The following is a 16785-nucleotide window of genomic DNA, read 5'->3' on the forward strand; positions in this document are numbered from 1 at the left end:
GTGCGTCTCAAAGGCCGGAAGTCTTGCAGTGTTATTGTAGCTATGCGTTCCAAGAGCCGGGCGGAGGTTGTGCGTCTCAAAGACCGGAAGTCCTGCTGTGTTATTGTCCCTGTGCGTTCCAAGCAGCGGAAGCCCGTAAAGAAGAGGTTGTAACTGAACCCAGAGGGCGCAGATTGTTTTGGTGGTTGCATTTAGAGAGCAGAAGCACACACAGGGCCCAGAGATTACTGTACTGGTTCGCTTATTACACAGTGATTAGCAGTAGATGTGGTGGATGTAGCTGAGATGAATGCAAATGTGCAGCAGCTGTTGTGGAGCTGTCAGGCTGGTATATCAGCACACACACGTGTGTGAACCTGACCTTTCATCTTTCCTCATGCAGCATGCCCTCTGGCTTACTATTCCTGTGTTTTACTGTATACCTTCCCCAGGGAGCAGCTCTAGAGTGATGTGTGGCTGCAGGGAGCAGCTGACATGAAGATGGAAAGGCACAGAGCTGACCTACTTACAAATAGTAAGTATGAACTATCACATTTCAACTGTGTATGGACTCTAAACCGAAAGAAACTGATGGCAGTGCTGTTGCCTTGCTCTTTTCTGTGCATTTGACACACGCAGCTTTTGAACGGTTTTCATTTTATATTTACAGGGATTATTGGGTAAGCGGTATACTTTGTAGCTGCGTACTTCCAAGACAAGCATCTGAACTTTGAAGATGGCTGAACGTGGCGCCCACATCACAACCTCAGCAACAGCAGACAGGCCTACCATTTTTGAAGTGGTGGCCCAAGAGAGTTTGATGGCAGCAGTGAGACCTGCTTTACATCATGTCATCAAGGTAAGTGAAAAGTGGCAAGCTATGAACTTAAAGCAGTATTAAACACAAAACCAGAACTGTGTTATACTGCAGCTTAACAATCTTTATTTTTTATATAAGTATATTAAAAAAAACCAAGATACTTAATCGGGGTACATTCCACCCTGTACTGTGACAGAGCACATAAATATGCCACATAGCAATGCAGTCTCTATCATACAATTATTATACAGGACTTATATAGCGCCGACAGTTTGCTCAGCACTTTACATTATGGAGGGAGACACTACAGTAACAATACAGTTCAATACAAGAGGGATTAGAGGGCCCTGCTCCTTGGAGCTTACAATCTAGGAGGGAGAGGATAGTGGTACAAGAGGTAAGTAGGGGATTTCAGTAGTTAGCCGGGGTCAGGGTAGGCTTCCCTGAAGAGATGAGTTTTCAGAGTGCACCTAAAAGTGAGCAGGGTAAGCGATAGCCTGATAGCTTGAGGTAGGGAGTTCCAGAGGATGGGTGAAGCCCGTGAGAAATCCTGGAGACGAGCATGGGAGGAGGAGACAAGAGAGCTAGAGAGTAGGAGGTCTTGTGAGGAGCAGAGAGTACGGTTTGGGTGGTATTTAGAGACCAGGTCGGTGATGTAGTTAGGGGCAGTGCTATAAACGGCTTTGCACGTTAGTGTTTTGAATTTTATCTGCTGGGCAATTGGAAGCCAGTGGAGGGATTGGCAGAGAGGGGTGGCAGATACAGAGCGGTTAGTAAGGTGAATGAGTCTGGCAGCAGCATTCATGATAGACTGAAAAGGGGATATCCTGCGATTAGGTAGACCAATGAGGAGGGAGTTACAATAGTCAAGGCGAGATATAACAAGGGAGTGAATAAGTTGCTTAGTGGTTTCCGAGGTTAGGAACGGCCGTATCTTGGAGATGTTGCAGAGGTGAAGTCTACAAGATTTGGACAGTGATTGGATTTGGGGCTGAAAGGACAGATGGGAGTCTAGGGTTACACCTAGTACCCTGGCATGAGGGGAGGGACTGATGATTGTGTTATTGATCTTGATGGAGAAGTTGGGGGAGGGGGGCGGGATGGGGGGAATACTAAGAGCTCAGTTTTGGAAAGATTAAGTTTGAGGAAGTGGAGTGACATCCATGCCGATATGTCACTTAGTCGGTTAGTAATGCGAGAGGAGACTAAAGGGGGGAGGTGAGGAGTAGAAAGATAGATTTGTGTGTCATCAGCATAGAGATGGTACTTAAAGCCATGGGAGTTTATCAAGTGACCAAGGGAGGAGGTGTAGATGGAGAAGAGAAGGGGTCCAAGGACAGAACCTTGAGGGAGTGAAGAGGAGGAGGCAGCGTTATAGGTAACACTGAAGGAGCGCTGCGATAGGTAGGAGGAGAACCAAGCGAGAGCAGAGTCTCTGAGGCCAAGACAGTGGAGTTTTTTTGAGGAGGAGGGGATGGTCAACCGTGTCAAAAGCCGCAGAGAGGTCAAGGTGCCAAGTCCTGGTGGAAAATGAAGTCAGCATACCCATAAAGCTCATCTGCGGAAGGAAGCATGAAGTACTCCCAAATCTCCTGGTAGACGGCTGTGTTGACTCTGGACTTAATGAAGCACAAAGGACCAACAAAATTTTAAAACCGAAACTAAAAAAAACTGCCTTTTTTTTTTTTTTTTTTTTTGTGGGGGGTTTTTTTTTTTTTTTTTTTTTTTAGCAAAAAATTAAAACCCCAGTGATGATTAAATACCACCAAAGAAAGATCTATTTGTGAATAAAATGATAAAATTGGGTACAGTTTTGCATGACCAAACAATTGTCATTCAAAGTGTGACAGCTCTGATAGCTGAAAATTGGCCTGGGCAGGAAGGGGGTGAAAGTGGAAAGTATTAACGTGATTAAACAAGAATCAATTAACCTACCAACATGCCTTTGGGATGCAGGAGGAAATTCATGCAAGAAGGGAGAACATGCAAACTCCATACAGATAGTGTCTGGATGGGGATTTGGCCCAGAAACCCCAGTGCTGCAGGGCAAAAGTGGTAACCACCAAACCACTGTGCTGCAGTAAAAAAGGGCTCCTCCTAACCCTCAGCATATTACTGCTGATTTGCTTTGAGAGAAAAAAATTTTAATTCATGACCGTTTGGGAGCTGTATGTTGGAACAGTAGCAAAAGGTGGTGGTTTCCAATCCATTCCTACTGAATCTTTTATTCCAAATGAACTAAGCATGCCTAAAGTATTTGTGTTTGAATTTGACCTACTAGTTAGTCACAATCCCTACAAAAAATCCACAAAAGAAAATAATCCGTTAAACAGAATGCTCAATTGCCAGGTTGCTCTTATGTACAAAATTTGAAAATCATCAACCGAAATATTTTTGATCAGGAAGATTCAGGTGATGATTTTAAAATGTTGTACATAAAATACAACCTGGTAATTGAGCATTCTGTTTAAAGTTAACCCATTTAAAACTAAACCCATAAATTTTACAGTTTGAAAAAAACGTTACATTCCAGGCATGCCAAGAATGTAACTGTTATATTTGCTTGTACTCTTAACCAAACTGTCAAACAAATGGCTGGTGTCCCGACTGATCACATGTGCAGCACCATGGCAACTTCCTTAGCTGAAAAGGATAGGATGGTTTATCCTTCCAGTGATGCGGCGGTTATGTCATCTTTTCCCTGGCTACTTCGGCCTCTTGATTGGCCAGTCATGGAATGATGTCATCATGTACATGCGCACAGGCTTATCAATCTGGCACAGCCTGAATGTGCAAAGTTTGCACGCAAACTCATCTCAGAGTGCATTCAGTGAAAGGCTGTGAGCAGGCAGGTAAGTGTTTGCTATTGCAGAAGAGACATTGCATGCGTTTTCTGCAATAAAAGCTGCCTCATTGTTTTGTGTAATCATTAAAATTAGTTCCACTTTATGTTTAATAATCACATGTACCTTCGATTTATTATATATTTTAAAATTTGTATTCCTTATTACAATTTCAGCAAGAGCCTAATATCCACATACCAGAAGTAAATGAGATATAAACTGGTATATATGAGGGCTATGTGTCAGTAGATGTCACTCCCAACTTTTCATATTTGACTGGTGATAACTTAAACTATTAGATAATTTGTGTTAGTCATTTGTATTTGGGCAGTTTCTAACGTATTTTGCCTGGTATCCTAGGCTGCAGTTCTCATTCAATTATTCATATTTAAGTGTTCTTGCATGTCAAGACCACTTACTGTTATCCCACATATATATTCTTATTATTATAGCCAAATTTACCACCCTAACTCCTCCCACAGTTTTTACACTACATAGACAGTAATATACCGAAATGTGCGGATTGTTCCTGATTGGTGTGCTATTACTTTGTGGAACGTTTCGCCGAATGGTTCACGAAATATCTGCGTTTTTATGGTGAAATTGGTCCCATAGGAATGAATGGCGGAATGTTCAAAACTAGAGTGTGAGCAGAAAAATCAGGACATGATTTCTAAACTGCCATCACTCCCTCATTTTCAAGCCCACCTACACAAATCTTATATCAAAACGCTCAGCTATCCCTGCTGCCACTAAAAATGTCCACTGCTCAGCCATAGTCCTGAAAGTTTTCACAATATGACCATTTGTTCGCAACTCACGCCTTCCATTGACATTCATTGAAACTCCACTCTAGCCACCTCAAATTTGAAGGGCAATTTCTAAATTGCGACTGTGCCTTCATTTTTAATATTTCAGAGACATACTATGCAGCAAAATGTAGGTCTGGGTCTTGTGATTCTCACAATATAAAGCTCTTTGGTACTTGAAGTGAGCAAGTTGGAGCAGTTTGTTTTTAACCCTCTTCTCTGCCCTTGCTGTAGAGTGAGTTGCCATAGGAACCCAGGTGTGTGAGCAGGCAGCAGAGTGACAAGCCACTCCACCCAGTTACTCCGACCACTACAGTTGTAGACTACTGGTGGAGGCAAGAACACTCCACACAATTTCCCCAGAAATTGTAGCTTTTCTAGTTATTTATTATTATAGCTTTTTGAACAGGCAAGCAAGATTAGTGGCACACACAGAGATTTGTTAAAACACAAACTAAGGCTTTGTCTTGTCAAACTTTACAGGTCCTTGCTGAATCAAACCCAGCACGTTATGGCCCCCTTTGGAGGTGGTTTGATGAACTTTACACCCTGCTGGATCTGCTGCTGCAACAGCACTATTTGACTTGGGCGAGCGCTTCTTTCTCTGAGAACTTCTATGGACTAAAGCGCATAGCCATGTTAGGCAGAAATGGGAAGCATAACTTGCCACGGAGAGAATACTGGAAGTCCCTGCTTCTGCTTGTGCTGGTACCTTATCTACGAGTGAAGCTAGAGAAACTAGTAAACAGACTGCGAGAAGAGGAAGATTATTCTATACAAAACACAACATCATTCCGCAAAAGATGCTATAAAGCAATTCTGGCAGCCTACCCTTATGTAAAACTGTCATGGGAAGGTTGGTTTCTGTTCTATCAACTCCGATACATTCTGTGGAATACAAAGCATCACTCTCCTCTGCTCAGTTTAGCTGGAGTGCAGCTTGCTAGACTGACTATAGAAGACCTACAAGCCATGGATAGTCAACCACAAAAAACTCCAACAAAGTCTGTACTGAGGTGAGTTGTGGCTGATTTTATTTTTATTTAAAGTAACCCTTTATCCTCAGATAACATTTATGGAATTGTCGCAGTATTATTATTACTATTATACAGGATTTATATAGCGACAAAAGTTTACGCAGTGCTTTACAATATAAGGGGGACAGTACAATACAGTTCAATACAGAAGGAATTGGAGAGCCCTGCTCGTGGAATTTACAATCTAAAGAATATAGTGTCAGTACAAATTTTTTTTAACCCAAGAATAGAAACCAGATTTTCTTGTGCCTAGCTGCTGCATGAATACAGGTGGTTATCCAGGGTGATATCTGCTGCCTTTACTGCTTCTCTGGTGGGAGATGACAGATCTACAGAGGTGCTTTGGCTCTCAAAGTCTGTTGGTAAAATGTACTACTGGCCAGTAAGAAAAGAGTCGGAGTCAGTTCAATAGCCTATGGAAACTTAATTGTAAATCATAACAATTAACTTATTTGGTCAGTTAAAACACCATTGAAAGCATTTTGTTATCTGTTCAGTAAGTGCAAAAAATACTTGTGGATCGTCACAGAAATATTTTCAGCTGATAACTTCCTGTGCTTTCTGCCTCTGTAGTACTCTTATCACTCATAGCTCTTTCACACAGGGCGGACTTCGGCTGCCATCTGCTCCACTTATGCAGAGGACAAAGACACAGCCCGCTCTCCTCTTTGAGCGGTCAGATGTAAACAGAATGCCTATCCATTTCCACCCAACTTCCATGTGATCGGGAGAGGAACGGATCTCCATCCATCTGTTTTTATCGGATTGGATGTCGGTGGGTGTAAATGGATGCATGTCAGTTTACACCTGCCGCTCCATAGAGAATGGAGGTTCCGATCGGATCTGCCTGAAAAATGGACAGTCGGACCAGATAGGAATGTTTGTGAGACAGGAGCCTAACATTCCCAACTATCCCAAGCCAACTATCTATGAGCACTACAGACCACTATCCACTATATTATTAAGAAGGGAAGATTGGAGAGGTTTTTGTAGATCTGTCTTAGGTTGACAATGTTGCTTCTCTGTATGATGCTTCATGGTATGAAAGCCTTGTCGCACAAAACAAAGTGTTTACAGGTAGGATAATCTGGCTGAAACATGAAAGAATATGCTACATCTAAGCACTGGTAACCTTAAGGTATTATACACTTTCAAATGCATGCTTTTTGTTGCTTTAAAGGAGGAGTGTGAGAATAGAAAAAAATAAACCTGCATACTCGCATAGATGGCTGCAGCATTGATCTGATGCTGTAGCTGTCCCCGCCGGCTCTGAAACCAAGAATTCACAATCACATGACCATTCTCACTCTTCACTGAGCTGAGATCCTAGGGTAGTTCTATTTCCTGTATGATTCCTCTATCACCATGTATTCATTCACTTAGCTTTTCCCTACTCCAAGTAACTTCCTGTTTTGGGTCACAGCATCTAGTGCATGTCTTGCCATCTCGTTTGTGTTGCATCACAAATGTTGAAGTACTAATATGTTGAAAGACTGCATGAGGATCTCTGTTAAAGCAGAGTTCCACCCAAAAGGGGAAGTTCTGCATTAAAGATTGGTCCCCTGCTCCCCATTAAGGATTGGCACCTTTGGGGAGAGGGTACCCAAAATTGACAGGTACCCGCTCCCACTTCCACTGCGATCAGAAGCGGAAATTGTCCTTTTACCCTCCCTCCCCATAGTCTTGTGGGACACGTGACAGGTCCAAGAAGACAACAGGGCCATTCAGGAAGAGCAGCGCTACTCTCACATTCGCAGTGGGCACATGGCTGTGAAGCTGCAAGCAGTCACATTGGGTGCCCACACCGAAGATGCCGGCGCTTGGAATACAGGCTGGCTGGTGAAATGGGCTGTGGCGGGGGCACCGTGGGATCGTGGAACAGGTGAGTGGCTGTTTTTTTTTAAAAGTCAGTAGCTTCAGTTTTTGCAGCTGCTGACTTTTATTTTTTTTTTACAGAGTGAGTGGAACTCCGCTTTAACTGATCTGCCTGTTTGTATCTCTGTCAGATCTAATTAACGTTTGGCTCTCCCCTGCAAAGCACTAGGCCTTGTTCTCAGTAATGAGATTTCAGATGCAACTTGAGTCACACAGAATTGCAAGACAATGGATATCACATTGCTTTCAATAGTGGCTGTTTATATCAGATTGAGTACCGAGAAATTTTGGGAAAGGTTCTTTTACTACCTTGGTGCGATTCTAGCATGATTTTGGCTCTAGAGACTTCAGTGGAAGCTCACAGAAGTCGCATGTACAGGCGATTGTGATGTGATTTAAAGGATACACTCACTTTTGGGAACATGTGCCCTATACTAGCTGTTATATTTGAAAACGGCGCAGCTGTGTGGGGCTCTGCTCACACAGCCACGTCATTCATTCACAGTGTTCTGTGAATGAGTAAACTGCAAGTCCCTAGAGCCTTAGCGGCTGTCTGCTTGTAGTTTTCAATGAACCAACACGGTGCTGTGATTCTTCCTGTCAGTTTCTGCTTTCCCGTACGGGCAAGCGGATATACTGACAGATGTGTAGGAGACCTGCATGGTAGTAGTAGTTTATTCCCTGGAAATGTTTGTTCTCAGGCTCCAGAGGTCATCCATTGGCCTATGTATTGCTTCCATTTCTGACACCGCAAAGTAAATGGGCTGCCCTATGTGCGACATGCAGAAACACATGTATGTCGAGCTTTAAAAATCACGAGTGGGATCCCTAGTTCCTGCTAGCTCAAGACCTGAATGGGGGCCTTGGTGTCACAAAGATCTTTTTAAAACTGTGCCCTTGTGAAGTGTAAATAAGGAATAATAAAACTTTTTATATTAAAATTAATGCAACTAATCCTAGGTCATGATTTCCAGGCTGCTGTTAGTGAACAGTACAAATTCCTCTGGTCTGTTTGGACAATATGCCTGCCTGATTCTTCCCAACAGCAAATCCCCCAATATCTGTTTGTTTGCCTAGTTTGCATATTCTACCAGTGGATATTTTTACACTTGAACACTAAAATGTTCATTTCTCCCATGCACCATTTGTTTTCAGCCAGAAAAACTTTGTATGTATAAAAAAAACAAACAAAAGCAAAACAAAAAACCATGATGCTCTGATTTCCACTAGCTAGCAAATTACCATCAGTTATATTTGTCATTTGAACAAAAGGTATCTTACCTGCTTTTACTTTTTCAGTCGGGTATAGCTATAGCGGCCAAATCAACCCACTCCTGTATTTTGGTGATCTAGGAAGCCTCTTTCCTGAGCTGTTAATTATGTAGAAGAGCTTCTGCATATTCTTTACTGTAGACAATACTTGGTGTATTTTAAAGCCTAGCTGAGGCACCAAAGTCAATATGCAGTCAGAAAAATATTGTACCAATGACCTCCAATTTCATGTGCAGAGCCATTGACACCATGGGGTTAGGCTGAGTGCACTCAGACAGTGCCTTGAAAGTACCTGTTTTGGGAAACTGTTAAATTGAGTTTAGTTCTGCTTTAGGTGTCATTACTAACAAGTTCCTTTAACCACCAGTCAGAGCTGCATGGAAATTTTAAACCTCATGTATAGTGAGATCAGGAGTTAAACAGTTGGAAGTGAGTATTGAGCTGTTTGGCTCAGATTACACTCTTGGACCTGGTAATTGGCAAGCATTCGATTGGCCAAAAGTGCCGCCTTTAGAATCTCCTGTGACCCAGCATAATGCAGAGGAAATGCTTAATCCCACAATACTTGATATCTTAATCCGGTACCGATTAATGGCAGCTCACTGCCAACATTGTCCATGCTCTCATCCTGTCGTAACTTTTGACTTATTTTTTTGTTTGTTTGTTTTTTCCAGTGTGGGCAACATTCTGAAGAAAGTCCTTGGTGGTGTATCTGTGACTCTGTCTTCCAGCTTGTCATTGGGTGTCTTCTTCCTGCAGTTCCTTGAGTGGTGGTACTCAGCAGAAAACCAAGATACACTCAAATCTCTAAGCTCCCTGCCTGCTCCTTCTCCACCTGTCCACTTCGACCTGGAAACATACTCCCCTCTTCTGCCCAAGCTAAAGACAGTGTGCCCACTCTGTCGTAAAGTGCGGGTTAATGACACTGCTCTTGGCACCTCAGGCTATGTCTTTTGCTACAGGTGTGCTTATTATTTTGTAAAAAATCACCAACGCTGCCCAGTTAGTGGCTATCCGACAGAGCTGCAGCATCTAATCCGACTCTATACACCTGATGGTTAAGTATTACAATTTGGACTGCAGATTTATATGTGGCCCAGAGGAATTGGGGGACGATAACAAAATGTAGCGACTACTGTTTAAAAAAAATTATTTCAGAAACTTAAAGTAGAAGTCCAGTCTAAACCTATTTTAATCTTAAATCTGCTCCCACCCCCATACTAATTCTTATACTAACTAGCCTGTAGAGATAAGATGTGTATACTTACCTATTCCCTAGGAGATGCACTCAGGCCTACAAGATTGGCTCCCGAGGCTGGCTTCTGGGAAGAGGAGAAATTGCTGACAATGGTTGCAATACCTAGCTTACTATAGGATTTCTGACAATGGCTGCAATACCTAGCTTACAATGGGTCCCTCCTCTACCCTGAAGCACTGGGAGCCTAGCATGTGACTGGACCAGAGCACCCAGGGAATAGGTAAGTATACAGATATTTCCTAAACAGGCTTGTTACTATAGGACTTAGAATGGGGTGGTAGCAGGTTTAAGATTAGATTTCTTCTTTAAAATAGAGTGATCTGTCAAAAAATTATTATTGATAATAGGAAGCAGGTTTGTTGGGGGTTTTTTTTTTTTTTTTTTTTTTTTGATCAAGGGGAAACTTGTTATAATGCTTCTTCTTAAAATACATCTGTAACAAAAATCCAATCTACAAATGATACCTAATTAGATTTCTTTTTTATATATGTTCACATAGAAGTTAGATTGTCCATTATGCAGAGGAAGATTGTTAAGCAGTGTGAACATTATCCGTGCAATTGTGTTGCACACCGTGTAACTATAAAGGGTACAAAGGATCTAAAAAAAAAAAGTCAACTTCACGCTGGGTTTTTTTTTTTTTTTTTTTTTTTGATGGCACAGAGCCTGAAATTACGGCATTTGGGGGAAAATGGCAAAACATGAAAAGAAGTGCAGATAATGGATGTTATCCATATAAAACAATCTAAATAAAGTCCTTCTGTCTGGCCAGCTTTAGGGTCACCTAATGTAACAGCTAAAATAAGCAGTGTTTAGATTTTATTGTCTCGTGTGTTCATGTTAAATGTGCTGGTGGCAAAACCGTATATACAATTATAACAAGTGACCATCTCACACATTGGTTGTATAAAAGTAGAGGGAAGAGGGCATATACACGGACTGATTAATATTCATAAACTAACAGACTTCATTGAGGATCTTCACTCAACACATTGTGTGAATACTCACTTCAGTTTTTCAATCGTGTGAAAACCAAATTCCTGTTCACTTTTAATTTAATGTGCAGATGCTTGTTGTGTGATGGGATAACTTAAGTGAATACTCAAGTTGTGATCATCAACTCCTATAGTAAATCAGCTCAAATATGTCAGTAATGTGATATTATAGTGTTCTGGTCCTTCTACAATATTGGCTGGCCTGTGTGTTACTTGTTTGAAATTGCCCTTTAATACTAGTAATCGCATCACCCCTTCCACTAGTTTTTAAGTCATGTCTGTCATGTTTTTATTACTCTATTCTCCTGTTCCAGCAATATAAAGTGAGATTAGAACTTCCACTGGGGACACAGCAATGAAGTTTTAACCCTTTCATCAGTCTTTTTTTTTTTTTCTTGCTGTTCTCATCCAAGTGGACATAGTATAAAACACTAATGGACTTGATGGCGATACAGTAGGACTAATGTGACACTCTACTCTTAAAAGGGAGTTAACATATTGATTTTTTTTTTTCACTGTTGCATGGAAATGACCTGGATATTCAAAGCTCGGCTTGGGGTGGCTGAAAAACTAACACTGTGGTGGATCACCAGCAGCCCTGCATTGTTCATGAAGATGGCCAGGGTCCACACACATCCAGAGAATGCCCGCTACCAGGAGGAATAAGTGCTTACTCTAAACCCCTTGCACAAAAACAAGCATTGGAAGAATAAGTAAACCAAAAAAGGAAATATTTGTGACTTACCAATCCTTAGATGTGGTGGCTGTATTAGTTTAACTTCTTCAGGCTCAGAACATTTTCATCTAGTACAGAAAATACCTGTTGATCTTGCTAGAAATTTAGTGTCCTTGTTATTTTCCGTGAGGTCAGCTGAAAGTACAATCCTATATATCTTGTCTAAACTATTTATCCCATCACCCCTCCATGTAATGGATATGGACAATTGCAGACATGCTTGTATGGCAACCCTGGCGTCCTCAATCGATACAGTGGAGGAGTGAGTGTAGCTACCCAGGGACAAGTAGAGTTATGTATCATCCAAGGACTAGTAAGCTGCAATGTATTACGTTTTAGGGCGTTTAGATACCGGGATAGCTGATCCCTAGCTAGTTTACATAGTTTGTTTGGACCGAGCTGGTCCAAATGAACTATTTACTTAATTAACAGATGCAACAGTGCTTTGCATTGTATGTAGACTTGGCTTAGTCATACAGTATACAATACCATCTTCTGGCAGCAGGATCGGGAAGACTTCTTGTACCATGCCCAGAACAAAATTGAATTGGACTGAGCGCTCCTCGGCCATTCACAGGGAGCTTTGTATTTTCAGAATGAATACAAGGCTTCTTCTGATTGGCTGAGGCAGAGATGAGCAAACGACAGTACCATCTCTGACTCCAATTCAGAGAGCTCGTCAATGACTGAGCAGCACTCAACCCAATACACTTTTTTTTTTTTTTTTTTTTTTTTTTTTTTTTTTTCAGGTGTGGGACAGAAACTTCCAATCCCACTGACCGAACACAGCATTGTACAGTATGTAGCTGGGACTACATACAGTTCATGCATATCTGAGAGCTTGGTCCCAACTATTTAAACATTACTAAAAGCTGGAGATCAGCATTAACACTTGCAGTGGTGGAGGTGGGTAGTGCACCTTCAAATTTGTTGAAAGTCACCCTTATGAATTAAAGTGTTTTAATGAATGGTATAGGAACCAATCAGTTTCTTCCTATGATTGTGGCTGACTGCACCCAGATCAGTGTGATGTAATATATGATGTGTTGCATCACAAAATTTTCCTAAAAACAATGCATGGACATAGCCATAAAAGCAATATCTTTACATGTACAATGCCTGATAATGACCACGGTATTGAACATAATGGGCCCCATGGACTTGTATACTGATTGCTGGGATATCTTCGAGGTTGTGATACTTTAGTGACCATGCTAATGTATCTCTGGTCATACTGTAAACTGAAAGCTGAATTGTTATGCTAGTAGCCTTTAGTGGATGGAGCTCCTTCATCCCACCCACAGCTCTAAGCAGGCCTTGTGCTGTCACTGCTACTATTACAAGGTAATATCTGGGTTTAGAAAAAAGTGTTTGGCTCTTACGGAGTGGACTTTATTTCCTTTTGTAACTACTGAAGAATATATGGCTGTATGATTGTTAGCAATATTTGGCTGCAGAGAATAGGCAGAAGTTTGTACTGATATGACAATAATTTAGCTTTTCCCTACAGAATCCTATTGTTAAAGCACTTGTGCATTGAATCAAAAACATAAATGCCACCCACCGCATATAATGTGACAGGCTGAAGGAAAAAAAATTGCAAGTTGGTCAAAGATTTGTTTTAATCGGTATAGAAAGACCACTGGAATTTGGTTGCTATAGGCATCACTCCAATCTTCAGGATTTGTGCAAATATAACTGGAAGATCCTGCAGTAGATGCATGTCTTCTAATATGGTGAAAGTAGGCCTCACATCCTTGATATCCTTGCAAGGCTTCTCAGTATGCTTGGTTTTAATTACCACCACTTTTTTTTTTTTTTTCTTTTTTCTTTTACATAATTTTTTCCCCAAATACTTTCCCAATCGACTTTAGGTTCGAATAGATTTACAAATTATCAGCACTGTAACAATACATTTGCACTAATAAAGTTTTATTTGTAAAATAATTTCACATTTGCATTGTTTTCTATGTAGTTGATGCGCTATATATAAGATGGCATAGACGGATTGAAATTTGGCCATTCCCTGCTTAAAAGGTCGGATTTTGATCTTTCTATGGCCAGCTTGCTTATTTTAAAAGACGTTAATAAGATGGTGGGCGAGTTAGATGGCGGGATGGGCTACTCTGACACTTATCCTTTAGTTCTTGCTCTTGTGCCTGTTTGTGGTGCGGGAAACCTGCAATCTGTGCAAGTTCCCAAACTACATTTGGTGTACAATATGCTGCAAGTGTCATTATGTTCCTAATAACATCTCAATGTAGTGTTTGCCTGCACCAGATTGCAGTACCATGCAATCCGGATGAACTGCATGCATACTTTTGGTGTTATTTTTCAGCCCATTCAGATGAATGGGCTTAAAATTGCATTGCACAGAAATGCAGAGCACATTCTTGTTCAATTCTGGTGGGAAACGTCACTTTTTTTTTTTGAGAATTGTTTAATACGGTATCCATACTCTAGTGTGTAAATAATCACTCCTCATCCCTGTAATATATGACAACACTAACTATGTTAATTTATGGCAGACAAGGCATGGTTGATGAGCAACCTCTCCTCCAGTTAGCTCCTGTGCAAGCTGTTTCTTGTCCGAACAGGGCCTTAGCCATTAATCTTCCTACTGTCTGTTGTTTCAAGTAAGCAGTTTCCCCACCCATATGCTGTGCTGCACATGCAGGAGTGATTGATTATGCTTGGTTGAACAAGGCTATAATTAAATAAGGTATGGCTAAACATACATAATAGGTGAACAATATTCCAGCTGTGATGGAATCCTGTAAAAACCTCAAAGTGTTAAATTAGCGAGTCCAAGGTCAACAACAAAAATAGTCCCACACCAGTGCAATATATTGTCTTATGGTGGTGGAGCACAAAAGATCTGCATGGAGCACTTTATTTGGCACCAGAAGATTATGCACTATTGTTTTTGACCCACACCCTGGTGTGGGACTTTTGTTTTTTTATTTATTTTTTTGTTTTTGACTTTGGACTCATGTAAAAACCTAAAAGTGATATAAATGTTTCTATCACAGTTGGAATATTCACCTATTATGTATGTTTAGCCATACCTTATTTCATTATAGCCTTGTGCAACCAAGCAAAGTTAATCACTCCTGCATGTGCAGCACAGCATATGGGTGGGGAAACTGCTTACTTGAAACAACAAACAGTGGGAAGAGCAATGGCTAAGGCCTTGTTCAGACAAGAAACAGCTTGCATAAGAGCAGTGCTTACAACAAGCTTTATTAACCCCTTCACGCCTAGGGGTAAAACAAATCTTAAAGCCTAAGTAAAATGTTACAACTTTGACGTGTTAGTAAAACCGTACATATCACAACTACTTTGTATATCCAAGTGAATTATACCTTGCTTTTTTTTTTCAGGACAAATTGGGCTTTCATTTGGTGGTAAATGGTAATTGATATCTCCTGGATTTTTTTTTTTCTTTATCAAAGGGAAAACTGGCCCAAAATAGTAAAAAAAATATTTTTTTTTTGTTTTAAATTTTAGCTGTGTGTTTCTTGTTACTACCATAACCTACCACCAAAGAACAACCCAAAATACATTTTCCAGCTCTTGACAATCACAGCGATACCATATATGTGTATGTTGTTTGTACCTGTACTACAGCCCAGAAACAATAGTGCGCATATTGCTTTTTGGGGTTTTGTTTTTTTTACCTAAAAACACAGACACTGATACCAATTTTAAAAAAATAAACAAATAAAAATCCTGTCCTTTACCCAAACACTAACCCTGGCACTGAACTAGATCAAACCTTGATCTAGATTTTTTTTTTTTTAATATTTTCTTATCTTTGTCTCCTTGCAGAGATATAAAAAAAAAAAAAAGTATCTCTCTTCTCCATTCAGAAAGGAAAAAAAAAACCAAGGGGGCAGGCTTCACAGTGACTCATCACTGTGATAGCCAATCAGAGGCTATCACAGCAGCCATGTGACCCGGAATTGGGGGTCGCGGGACCCAGGGCTCTCAGTGACACCCCGATCTTTGTGCGGTGCACTCCCAGCACAAAGACAGGTACGCAAATATGTGACCCCCATGGGAAAAAAAGCCCAGTTCTGCAAGGCCACATATTTGTGTGACGTTGGCGAGAAGGGGTAAAAAGCCTTTATATTTCAATTGAAAATCTGTAGACACAGTATATAGAAAACATAACCCACCCACATGATGAGTTGTAGCAAAACAATCAGAATCATGGAATATATAGGCACAGAATAATACATCGACCAATAATGCAGTAGACAATAAACCAGAAACCCCAATAGGGTATAGTCGAGTTTAAGCAATTATTCCATCAATCAAATAGGTGCGGGCAGTATCATATAACAAAAATAGAGAAACCAAAAATAAAAGAATCAAAAGAGGGTAAAGAATAAATTGGGAAAGAGAGGGCCAGCCAAAAGTCCATTAAATAACAGAGATATGCTTAATCCATGGCTGCCATGTGTGCTCACATTTAGAGGTATTATTGTTAATGATACTAGTAAGTTTATCATTAATCATAATCCAATTAAGTTTCTGTTTGACCAAGTCTAGCGGAATTGTTGACTGTCTCCAACGTCTAGCTATAGTAATTCTCGCCGCCAACAAAAGATAAAGAATTAATTTAACTGACTTTTTATGCAGGCTATAGATGGGTCGAAAACCAGCCATTTTTTTAACAACAAAAGATCGGCCAATTTGCCCATCATTGCCGCGAAAATCGGCAAAATTGGCTGATTTTTTTGAAACTTTACCGATAAAAAAAAGTGCCAAAATCCAGAAAACCGGCCAATCAATTAACCCATTAACGGTGTGAAAAATCAGCCGGTTTTTTTTTTTTTTTTTCTTTCTTTTCTTTTTTCCGGCCGAAAAATCAGCCAATTTTCGACCCATCTATAGCCTGCCTTAGGAATATCAGTGGGCAATAGATGAAATAAGGCCACTTCAGGTGATCTGCGTATATTAATTCCTGTTACCGAATAAATGAAGTTAAATAAACTGATCCAAAATCTATTCACCACAGGACATTTCCACCATATGTGGAGCATAGTACTCTCTTTTCTGCAGTGTCAAAAACAACTGGGTGACACAGATGGGTACATTTTAGCAAGACGTGTAGGAACTAAATGCCATTGAAGAAGTGTTTTATGTTAGATTC

At 40.6% G+C, this 16785-nt stretch overlaps 1 protein-coding gene across 1 annotated transcript; it reads left to right on the forward strand.

Moving 5' to 3' along the window:
* The first annotated feature begins 153 nt into the window (after positions 1-153).
* On the forward strand, positions 154-13571 carry PEX12 (peroxisomal biogenesis factor 12). Its single transcript, XM_089676604.1, has 4 exons — positions 154-514; positions 650-838; positions 4935-5467; positions 9310-13571. Exons 2-4 carry the CDS (start codon positions 716-718, stop codon positions 9695-9697), a joined length of 1044 nt encoding a protein of 347 aa, XP_089532730.1. The 5' UTR covers positions 154-514; positions 650-715; the 3' UTR covers positions 9698-13571.
* The last annotated feature ends 3214 nt before the right edge of the window (positions 13572-16785 follow it).

This window comes from Staurois parvus, unplaced genomic scaffold (assembly GCF_062004578.1).
Source record: "Staurois parvus isolate SC_StPar_1 unplaced genomic scaffold, SC_StPar_1.0 ptg000172l, whole genome shotgun sequence".
In the NCBI taxonomy this organism is placed as follows: Eukaryota; Metazoa; Chordata; class Amphibia; order Anura; family Ranidae; genus Staurois; species Staurois parvus.